Genomic DNA, 12,324 nt, shown 5'->3' with positions numbered 1-12,324 from the left:
GTAAAAACACAGCTAGTGTCACATTTTATAAATGAGTGTATGTTTTTTTTCTTAATTTGGAACATAAGGTCCAGAGGGATTTATAGCTGTGTATGATATAGCATGCAGGTTCACATTTTGAGAGTTGAGCAGTTTTTCCAAAAATGACTAATGTAATTCACAGTTGATATGTCTACCAGGAATAGCTTTTCTGTGTTATGGTAGGAGTACAGAAAATTAGAAAACAGACTTTTGGCTTGTGAGTAAAGGCCAATCAGAGGAATAGGAGCATGGATCTTATGAATCACTTCAATCTGAAACTAGAGATGATAAAATAAATATATATTTCATAACAATATTTTGACTTCTTAGAAAGTTTCATTTATTTTTCTCTATCCACCTCCTGTTTCTCTTGTGTCTTATGGCATATCTGTTAGAAATATGTGCTTTCTGAAAGTATGTAATAAGGAAGGGAGAAAGCAAACTACTTTTCTAAAAATCAAAATTTCAGAGTGTAGTAATGTAGGTATGTTTTCTTTATTCTTTGTCAAAATATTATGAAATTGAATAGTTGTATAGAATATTATAAAAATGTATCTAAGTTGACAAATGAGATATTGTGAAATTGTATGAAAAATTAATCATATATATTAAATATGAACTGTTACCCATTTTGAAGTAGAAAAACATTAGTATTATATATATTTTATCACTCACAGCTATAAATAAACCACAGTGAAAAGGGTATAGAATCTTAATTAAAGGATGAATAATGATATGCCATTGTAAACAATTAAAGACTAACTTTTGAAATTATAATTTCAAATTAATTTGAAATTTGAAATTATAGTTTAATGTACAGACAGGTGACAGAAGTTGTTTTAATCTTAGTTCACACTAAAATCTGTTTCTTAAAACTTCTCCTCATAGGGAAAAAAGTGATTTTACTTTCCTAATTTTGTTACTTCAAAATTCTTTTGACAGTAAGGAAATTTATTTTAGATTCTCATGCTTGAAAGGAATAATTTTACAGCTAATGGGCAGTGTTTCCCAAAGAAATCTCACTTATTTCTTTTCTGATTTTGGTTACTTTGTTTTCAGACTGCCTGTTCTCTGTTTTTCATGAACAAATTTAATGCAATATGAGGAGAATCCTTTTTCTTACCGTTCTGGGTTGAATCTCTTTCAACTTTGTTCACACTCTGAAATTCAAACTTGCTTTCTGTACTCTTCTGAACAGTCTCATCTTTCACCCTACATGTTTTCCTGTTCCTCATCACCTTCCCTTCCTGCTTCTTTGCTGCCTGGTTGTAATTTTACTTGTCCTGTGTCACTGTTTTGTTTTCTCTCTACATGATGCTTTTGCTCCTTGTACTCTTTATTTTTTATTTTTAAAAGATTTTATTTATTTATTCATGAGAGATACAGGGAGAGAGAGAGGCAGAGACAACAGGCAGAGGGAGAAGCAGGCTCCATGCAGGGAGCCTGACATGGGACTCAATCCCGGGTCTCCAAGATCACACCCTGGGCTGAAGGCAGCACTGAGCCACCCGGGCTGCCCTCCTTGTACTCTTTAAAATAGAACTCCTAGTCGGGCCTTTTTCAAGAGTGCGAAAAAACTTTTTCTAGAAATACTTGAGGAATATTTTAGATGCTTTCTCTCAAAGTTCTGGCTTAATGTAAAAGTGGAAACAACTCTTGAAATTTAGTAGAAATATTTGGATATTATATCTGTTACATATCACTCTCCCTTGAAGGCATTGTCAACATTCAACACTTCATTTATAAGTAAATAAAGGTATTAACACATGCATATGCCAATAGTGTTGTAACTATAATGCCCATCCTTCGGTTTTGCAAAATAACTGCATTTTGATGTTTTTCCCCTAACTAATATAAGAATGTTTTAATTTGGCAAATTAAATAATGTTGTAGTGAGAATGTTAATTTGATAAGGAGTCACAGCTTTAACTGCCAAAGGCCCTAAGTTAGTACTGTTTAGCAAGTTTATTTAGAGACTATAAAATGTGGCTTACTATTCCTGTATGTCAAGCTTCACAGTTGAAGTCTAGTGCCTGATAATAATCAGGTTAAAGGACCTCCAGTGCTGGAACTGTGTTGTGGATTATACCTGCATTGCTTATGGTCCTCCCTCCCCCTTTGCCCGTATTAGCAATCTGCTTTTGTACTTTGACTTCCAGGATTTCCCTAGTGAATTTTGTCACAGAAAAAAGAGAATCATCAATATCGCAGTTAAACTTGACTTTCAAAGCTAATAGTATCTCATTTGGGGGCTCAAATTTAATAAATTTTCTTTGATTCTGGGTGAGTTTTTAAACATCAAACAATGAATTGGCCAGGGTGCAGTAAAATATTTAGATCTATTGACTATGGTTCAGAAGGGTAGAAGGCAAAACACTAGTGGTTTGATGTTGATAAATTCTCAGTACCTTAATCCACATTAATGTTTTCTTTTATCTGAGCATGCATTGGTGACCAAGAAAAAGCAAGAGAGGGTAACGATACATATAAAATATAAAACCTAAAGCAAATATATTTGTAAAATAGGATTTATTTTGTTAAGTAAGTTAAAAGCATTCTCATTCTGACTGAAGACCCTGGAGAATATTTGTTAGAGATAAATATACATTCTGCTTTGGAACTCCAGTGTGCGTACAGTACTCACACCATTATAAAAATTGCATTACAGTGTCTTTTTTATAGCATACACTTTGACATTCACTTATTGACAGAAATTCTTCTCAACTTGGGAGTATAAAGATTTTTATAACCATAGACTAGCATGAACAATTAAAGATGTCATCAGATGTTTGTGTGTGTTTGCTGATTTGAGGAAACCCTATGAAGTGTGATAGTTCATTCATAAAATAAGCAATAATTCAAACAGGTTTTACAAGCTTCCCAAATAGAATAGAAAAGCAAAGGAGAAGTTTTCTATCATATATGTTGCCAAGTTACATTTGAAGTTGCTTAGGGAAAAGTGGGGATAGATACATATATATTTGAGAAATTAGTATTATTTTTATAGTTCTCCCATTCTTGACATTTACTATTTCATCAAAAAATTTTGATTCTGTGGCTTTTAGCTAGTTGCATAATATTTATCCAATACATGGTAGCAGAGAGAGACATTTTTTAAACCAAGTCAGGCCTGAGTAAACTTAGAAAATATGCCCATGTATGAAATCTACTACTGTTAAACTATATAACTAAAGATGAGAGCTAACTTATCTTACAGAAAACTGAGATGTGAAAATTTTAAAGCTTTTACTAAGTTTGGAAATTAAAAATGAAAACAGATCTGTTTCAGAGCATTTTCTTCCATCTATACATAGTATATGGGGAGTAGTTTCTCATTTGTCCAGAAGGTGGCAGTGTAATATCAACTGCCTGTGATACCCATACCGGCTAGAGAATTGGCATTTCTCTTGTATAGCTGCGGTATGTTTGTATTGTTACCTTTACGAATACTTAAAATTTTGTACAAATACCACTGATTTATTCATTATCTTATTTAAAAGTTGTATGACCGAGTTGGTTTATATGTATTTAATCGTTAATACTTAAGTTTGTTAAGAAGGAAATGGGCAAATAAACCTCTGGCTAGTATATTTTTAAGTCTCCTTGTGTGTTGAGTGTATTTGTTTTTATTCCAGGGTACATATTATTGAAGTTTTCTTTTCAAAGACTAACACCTAATAACTATCTTGTCTAATATGTATCAGTTAATACCAGTTAAATTAAACGTGTTATTAAGAAAGTGATAATAATTAGGAGATTGCTATTTGTTTTCGATTTTGTGGATATTTTTTCCTTTTTTCTTTTTTTCTTTTGAGGCTGGAACAGTGAAAAAATAATTCAAAACCTCTTGATCAGAAGAGCTCCAGTGACTCTTCTTCCCTCCCTCATTTCAAGCAGGAGGATGCTTTTTCTTCTTAACATTCTCCCCCAGCACTCTGAATTAGAGATTTATTTGCAACGAAAAATCAATTAGTCCTAAATTTATTCATGGATTTCAGGTCCAGCGATCAATGCAAGTCCACTCAGTGGGCTCAAGGGGACCCAGTTCATCCCAGTTAATGTGTCTGAAGGGGAATTACCATTGATGCCGTTTTTTTCCCTTTAGGTCAGAGATCAGATCTCGCTGTCACGGACTGCGGCAAGTAGGAATGACTTCACCCTGCAGCTACCCAAACTCCACCTGGAGACCTTTGCAATGGAGGGGCTCAAGGGCGGACCAGAGGTGGTAGCGTGCCAGGTTAGAGTCTAAATAACATTGTTTGCTACTGAGACGTGTAGAAAAATAAATTGCACTAACTGTAGAGAATGAAAGCCTCAAAATATTGTGAATAACTTAAAGGAGATACAAATAATTTTTCTTAATTTCTCTTCTACCATGGAACACTATTTCACAAATAAATGGTTTTTCTTTTCTTTACAGCCTCAAACTGGCCTATGAAATAATCTAGAAAAAGATTTTTTACTGAGGAAAAATATGTGTTTTATAGCTAAGTACAGTATGTAAAGAACATGCTTTCCTGTCAGCAGAGGACAATAAGACACTAGGCTGTTATCTCCTTAAGCTGGCCTCAATTTGTAGCTCTTCTTGTTTTTTTTTTTTTTCTCTTCTTTTAAAATAAATCACTTTTCGATAAAACTATCAAGAGACATATTTGAAAATTTTCAATGTTAATTCCAAAATGGAGCCAACATTCTTATGTGGCAGTGTACTTTAAGCAAATGTGGTACTGTACTGTACTTTGCATTAAAGAACATTTATTTACTCCTTCATTTTTAGTTTTAATGAACAACATAGTATGTGCAGACCAGGTTATTTCCTTTATAAAACTCAAAGCCCCAAATCATGAAACCCCAAGTAACTATAAAATAAACCTAACAAAGAAAATATTTTCAAAAACATACTCATTTTAGATGCTGCAGATCTCTTTCTGATTGAGGCGACTCCTGTGTTACTATGAGCATTTCTTCCTTCAGGTTAGGACATGTTTTTTTAATTGGACAAAACAAAATTTGATATGCACTTTATTCACCTTTTAATGCCCAATGCCTTTATTAGAGAAACCTATCAACATGTAAACTGTAGGAAGCCTGATATTTCAACAGAGCTTGTTGTTGTTCAATAGCAATCTAGATGTTTCAGTGTATCTGAAAGATAAATATCTCTTAAAACTCAGTTTCTGTTTCACATTTTGAGGTTTAAAATAAACTTCATCATTCTTTATAACTCTGTGAAATTTTAATTTTGTATAAAAATTAATGTCAGTCCAAGTGGGGCTATGTTAATTTTTTTTACATGCTCCATACTCTAATTTAATTTGCTGTTAGTACCCAAATTAATGCTCTACAAAGAAAGAATACTCATTTCTCTCATTAGATTGTCCACCAATATATTTTAAATATATATGTGATTTAAAACTAAGTATTTTAAATATATATGTGATTTAAAACTAAGCATAAAATATTTTTATTTTCAGTTATAGGCTAAAATACTATATTATTATTTAGTACGAGATTAAGATGTACATTTTAAATTTGCTTATCATTATTTATGAATACATTGTAACCACAAATACAATATGATTTGAAATTTTTCTAGTGGCTGTAAAGTAATCCTTTACTTGGCTATCTTGATTCAGAATCTCAGAGGGCTTAAGTACTTGTCATAATTTGCAAATAATGACTTCCCTCAAACTGTAGATTTGGGTGATTTGGAAAGAGACTGATCCTCACACTGCCATATTTTGGAGGAAAAGCATGAACTCTCTATGGTTCCGACATACAGAAGGAAATGTAGAGACCCCTATTTTCAAACTACTATCTTTTCCAAATTCTAATAAAAATGCTTATGCACATCGCCAATATCTAAACACTTGGGCACATTTTTGCACTGACATGTCGTGGTGTACATTACAGATTAGTCATGGATATTGTAGTTGATTATTCCATGCAGAGAAGAACACGTGATTTGGACCATAACAGTGTTTTTTACACAGACCCAGACAGACACACAGACACACACAGAATTGGTAATATGCTTTGGAGTACTTTGAGAAGAAAGGCTCTGTAGTATTGATGATCTTCATTTTACTATGAGTAGCTATCATTTCAGTGAGTACTTACTATGGACTAGGTATCATGCTTGCTTTCTTAAATACATCATATTGTTTACTTTTCACAATGGATCTGTCAAATATGGCGTTCTATGTCAAATGATGGCTTCATTTCCATTTTATAACTGCAAAACAGTTCCTATAACAGATAACTTGCCTCAGATCAACAGCAAGTAAGTGGCAGGGCCCAGAGCCTGAATTCAAGCATAGGTGTGTTTAACTGCAAAGCCTAAACTGGTAAAATCTGATATTAGATGAAAATCGAGACACTTCTGTTAAATGGTAAGCATACAGCTTTTGAAATATATAGTGGGGTTTTCCTTCCATTTATGAAATATACATCATGCCTCTGTGTAAGACTTGGGTCATAGTTTATACTATCTCATGGACAAATTCACAGATAAAAAATTTTGTTTCCATAGGACAGGCTAATATTATGGAGTGTTTGCTACTTTTCACCTTTTGCAGTATATAAATATGTATATTTATGCTAAGTGGGACTGCATATTTAGGAATTCAGTATTTGTTTAGCTTTGTAGTCTGTGCTGATGAAATGAACTGTTTAGAGAGTGCATGCTCTTTGATTATGTTGAAGAGAGGATCACTGTGGAGGATGTGGTGGTGTATGACCATTTGGCAAGCCTGTGCTGCCATTATTTGGAGCAGTGGGAGCTGTCACTGTCGGTCTTTTCCAGCATGGGAAGCTTTGTTACAGGTATAACCCTGGATGGAAGGGAAGAACAGTGAGCATGAATGAATGGCGAAGAGGATTACCCTTTCTCTCCAGACCCAGAAAAGCATGTGACTAATGCTCTCCTACAGGAGAAAATTCAGTTCAGAAAAATCTAGTCTCTAAGATCTGCTAGCTTTTAGCCTCAATTTGCTGAAAAAAAAAGTGAAGTCCTACCAATTTCTCAGGCTTGTAGTAGAACTTGAATGAGGGAATGTATGTAAAGTAGAGAACACAGTGCCCACCACAAAGAGAGCAGGCAATTTATGGTGGCTGTCATGATTGCAGCAATTATGGGACCCTTGTAAAGATGAAGTTAGCAACAGAAGCTTGTTTGCATTTTAAGGGTGTGTGTGTGTGTGTGTGTGTGTGTGTGTGTGTGTGTGTAGTTTATTTTGAGGAATGGTTATTTAGGGTCTTTTTCTCTGTATCTTTCCATTTGGTTCTTTTATGCTTCCTTGTTTCTTGTTTCTTCAAAAGCTTTAAATAATTTTTGATTAAGATCATCATTAGCTCCTCATTTACTTATCCAGGTTACCTGATGTTCCTTTGAGGCCAGGTCTCCAATGAAACCCTTTGTCTAAGCTCCTATGGCAGGTCCAGATCTATTATTACCTGTGCTTTTATCTCCCAAATAATAGTGTATCAAAACTGGCATATCAGTCTACTAGAAAAAAATGAAAATACCTAGATTAGACAAGTTAGCTTTAGCTGAAAAGTCTGGTACAATATGAACGCTGAGGACTTTGTCATAAGAAATATTCTGCCCATATTTTATGGAGATAGTACCTGTTACTCATGATCTTATACTTTGAATAGTTTTTCCCACAGTAATTAGGATATGCAATACATTTAATATCTGGCAGTTATTAGGCATATAATGTTTGTATGTCTACCCTAATTCAATAACAACAAAGAATAATGCCAATAGTTAACATTTGTTAAGTACTTATTCTGAACCCGTTACTGTGCTAAGCACTTTACATTTACTATTCCACTCCATGCCTGCAACAGCCATTTGAATAGGTGCCCTGATTTTATCTATTTTGTAAAGGAAGGAGCTAAAATTTATTGAGATGCAGTAAATTCCTAAATGTTACATATTCAGTGAATAGGGTCCATTCATGCTTTTAATCATACCTTTCTGCCTTTTGTAAATTATGGCTATGTGTGTGTGTGTGTGTGTGTGTGCTTTACGATGGTCAAGAGGGGCAAAGAATAAAGGTAGGGTGTGTCTGTAGAATACAATTTCACTTGTGAGGAAATAGTGGAGAGAATAGAAATCCAAAAGAAGCTAACTGGGAAAGTTACTTAGACTGTATATTTCAGCCTCTTCATCTGTGAAATGGAGATCACAAAAGTCTCTAACTTATCATGTTGGGGTGATAATTCAATGGATTAACACATCTAAAGTGCTCAGACAGTGACAGGTACATTGTAAACACTTGGTGTCTTCTAGCTGCCCAGGGACAGGAACCCTTCACTGTTTTGTTCACTGTTGCCTTATTTTGTTCACTGTTGCATTATTCTTTAGGATAAATGAGTGGAGTGGTTGCATTTAAGGTTACGTACATTCTAAGGCTTTGATACACATTCCGCAGTTGTCCCTGGAAGAGACTTCCAGTTTACTCTGAAATGACTTCTCTTAGCCCTCTGGTTTCCTCCTTAAAGTATGGGTCTTTATTTTCCATGACTAAAGGGAAGTGTTACTTGCTTTTTATAATTTAGATCTTCCCTGATTTTTAGATAACCATTCTTGGAAGGTTCTTAACTTACAGAGTTGCCAGGGTTCACTCAGTAAGGGGAATACATTGTGTGACTGCTGTTTGTTTCACAGATACTGTTTTTCATTTATTACTGGGGTGCGTAAAACTGCTTTGAATGTTTGATATTATTAGAAATCTGACCTTTTGGTAAGCGGGATCATTTTAGTAATAAGGTATCAAAAAGATTTTGAGGTTGTCTAAAGTTTTTAAGAGTTCGTGCAACTCTCTTTAAATTCTAAAATCAAAGTATCTTTTAAATTAAAAAACATAAAATGATTTTAGACTTAGGTTGTGAGATCAAATAGAGTGTTGGAATGCTACCTTCTTCAAAATTTAGAAGGTACTGTCCAGGGAAGAGCAGAGCTGTTTATTAGGGAAAGACAATTAACTGGAAAAATCATATAGTTCATGTGAGAAGAAATGCATTTTGATGAAAAATGCCATCCTTTGCATCACCTATATGCTTGAGGGCTGTTGTATATAGTTCCACAGAATATAAGTTGTGCCAACGAGGCCTCTGAATGACGTAGATTTGAGGCCTGACTTGAGAATGAATATAAGAATTAGTGTGTTTACTTTTTCTGTTGACACCAGGAAGAGTAAATGGCGTTTTCTGAGGTAGTTGTTAAAAAATTGTCTGAGGTGAGTTGTCAGAAAAACATTTTTGTTATTTGCTAGTTAAAAGTTTAGAATTCTGGGGGCACCTGGGTGGTTCAGTCATTTAAGTGTCTGACTCATGATTTCAGCCTGTGATTTCAGGTCATGATCTCAGGGTTTTAAGATGGAGATCCCAGTGTGGAGCCTGCTTAAGACTCTCTCTCTCTCTCTCTTCCCCTCCCTGCTTGTGCGCACACACATTTTCTCTAAAAAAAAAAAAAAAAAAAAAAAAGTTTAGAATTCTGCTTTGCATTTAAACTTATTGGTTGTTAGTCATTGTAAATCAGGCCTCATGGTCCTTGATCTGTATCTTCTATGATTCTTGATGACCAAGAAAATCTAGCATGTCCATCATTACTAGAGCAGTTTGATATCACTGCTTATCTTCTCAGCTTCCTTCCCTCCCTTCTTCCTTTCTTCTCTTCTTCTGCTTATTTGATTTGCACCTGGTTTGGGGGGCTGTAAGGGTGCTAGTGAAGGTGGGGAGGGGAACACATCAATCAGAATTCTAGGGCAGAATGTTGAGAGTAACAATGTCAAATTATACCTTTTATTGGTCCAGATGTTTTACTAGGTGATACATACTACCATTCTTTTCTTCATCCTTATACATTATTTTTTAAAAGACTAATTGTAAAAAGAGATATTTTAAAAATATTTATTGTTAAAACATAGCTCAGGTACTAATGGCTAAGGTTTCTAAAAAATATCTTTTAAAGCTAAGGATTATGGGGGTGCCTGGGTGGCTTAGTTGGTTAAGCATCCAACTCTTGATTTCAGCTTAGGTCATGATCTCAGGGTCGTGGTATTGAACTGCATCAGGCTCCACACTCAACGTGGAGTCTACTTGAAGACTCTCTCTCCCTTTGCCCCTCCTGCTCTCTCTCTCTCAAAAAAAAAAATAAATAAATAAAATAAAAAGCTAGGAATTATAAAAAGTTCTTTTTAAAATATTTAGCAGTTGAGATATTTTAAATCTTCCATCATGGGTTTTATTTCAGATTGGTGGTAGTTGAAACAACAGAGTTTTTCTGGTTGTTGTTGGGACTTTCATCATTGCCTTTTGAAAATGACAGGATGACATGTGAGGACAAGGAAATACATCTGTATAAAGCTTCTGTTACATAGAATCTCATATTGTGAATCTCCTAAATCCTTACTCCTTAACTCAGCTAAAAATATGAATTAGTCCCTCTGGGATTGATCTGGTATCAGTAATCTGAACGGACGTTAAGTAAAATCTGATAGGAATTCTTTACAAACTAGGCATGTTTCATAAAGTCATTTTTTCCAGTTTTGTTTTTAATAATTTCTTTGTTTATTCTAAGGAAGAATATTTAGGGAGAAGATAAAATCATAGAGTCCGTATCCCAGGAGTTTGAAGCGGTTATGCAGCTTTACTCCAAAGTAACAGAGCCAGCCATAGAATAGATGAAATACTTCCTCCGTAGTAGATTCAAATTGCACAGTTAGCAGGAATTGTCATTATTTTATCCAGTGGTGTTTTTTTGCAAGGATTACACAGTTGTCTTATCTTGTGACGGATGAATAGGCTGGAAGTGCTACTGGAATTCTAGGCCAGAATCACTATTTTCTGGGGGGCTCTTGGCCCTCAGCTCTTCGGGTACATCAGCTTCTTGCCTGGAACAAAGAGGTGATGATTCCTGTCCAGTTGCATCTTGGGGCAGTCGTGAAGGTCATGACGGATGTGAAAGAGGTTTGAAGATTAAAATTGTATGCCTTTGAATATTTGGCATACAAACGTTCATTGATCAGGTATGAGCTTGCTTAGGTTTCAATTTCAGATGGAGATTTTTGTCCTTCTAAAAACAAGCAAGGCAGTCAGATTATAGGGAAACTGGCAACAATGAATCTGCAGATTTCAGTGCATCTGAGTTTGCTGGAAACATGGTGTCGATCAGAATGGGAATTACTTTGTTAAGAGCATAGCATTTGGAAGAGGTAAGATAATTCTGTTTGTGTGGGGAAAAGGCGAGCAGCATATTATTGGAGAAAGACCGTGTGACAGTCCGAACGCCTGGATTCAAGTCCTGACTGCAGGTTCAGGGTTGAGTTCTCATTTACTCTGCAGGTGCAGGAGGTGCAGCTTTTACTACTTTCTTTCACAGGACAGTGTGTTGGGGAGGTGGTGGTGGAATCAGATGGGAAAATATGCATGCAGGGATGCTTTTTGCATGGTACTGTGCTGTATAAACCATAGGGAAGGGAACTGCAGACAGGCCTGGAGGCAGAACAAGTGACTTCAGTACATCAAGGAATGTTTTAGGGTTTCTGCTCTTGAGGTTTTTGACTGATGATTTATTTGATGCAGTTTTCACTTTAGTAGCAGAACAGGGTGTTCACAATTTTAGTGTTGCCTCATTTCAGTATAAAGCCATGGTGAACACTTTGAATATACTTCCATTTGAGAAATTATTACACAAAGTAATTAAGGAATTACTGCTGTTCTCATATTTTCCTCTAACTCTGTGGCCTTTATTTACAACCATTTATTTTTTAGAGGGACTTCAAATTCCATCTCTGAAATGACAGTATTTGCCTGCGTGTGAAATGTTTCAGGCACATTTAGTCAAAAACAAACAAAAACACAAAACATGAAAGTACAGAGCTTTTAAAAATTATTTTTTTTTTTGGTTATAGTATTCAACACTAGGTAGCTCAAGGCAAAAACTGCAAAGTGATACGAACATAATTTCTTTGTCATTAATGTTAAGAGGCAAAAATTGAATCCCAAACTTGACCCTTTCAATATCTTTCTTTTCTCATTTTTGAAGCCTATTTAAGTATAACCTTACCAGATAATACCTTTTAATACTTATTATTGAGAGACCGAAGCCTGTGAGCACTTGAACTTTCAAGTGCTGCCACAGAATTGCTATTCATTTTAGCTACTTGGACAAAAAACAGTGTTTGATGGACTGCCTAGGTGAGGACCTGGAAAGGGAAGGGTTATCTACAAATTGAGTGAGTTTATTATGGCTTAGTGATTTGCTGATTGATTTCATTTGCTGTCAGTTAA

The 12,324-nt window shown here is 35.0% G+C and overlaps 1 protein-coding gene across 15 annotated transcripts in view; it reads left to right on the top strand.

The window, feature by feature from the left end:
* CCDC171 (coiled-coil domain containing 171) overlaps positions 1–12,324 on the top strand; it is a 397,884-nt gene that overhangs the window by 230,161 nt on the left and 155,399 nt on the right. For 12 of the 15 annotated variants that reach the window (XR_011995545.1, XR_011995544.1, XR_011995546.1 and 9 more), the window contains one exon: positions 4,127–4,258. The exons of the other annotated variants lie outside the window; for them this stretch is intronic. Coding sequence is in view for 9 of the 12 variants with exons in the window: in XM_072728228.1 (XP_072584329.1) it covers positions 4,127–4,258 (132 nt within the window). In the remaining 3 variants the exon portion in view is untranslated. The remainder of the gene's footprint in view (positions 1–4,126; positions 4,259–12,324) is intronic. 15 annotated transcript variants of the gene reach the window in all.

The sequence above is a fragment of the Vulpes vulpes genome, chromosome 12, assembly GCF_048418805.1.
Source record: "Vulpes vulpes isolate BD-2025 chromosome 12, VulVul3, whole genome shotgun sequence".
Lineage (NCBI taxonomy): Eukaryota > Metazoa > Chordata > Mammalia > Carnivora > Canidae > Vulpes > Vulpes vulpes.
Note: the sequence above shows the minus strand (reverse complement) of the source record. Positions and strands in the feature narration are given on the sequence as shown.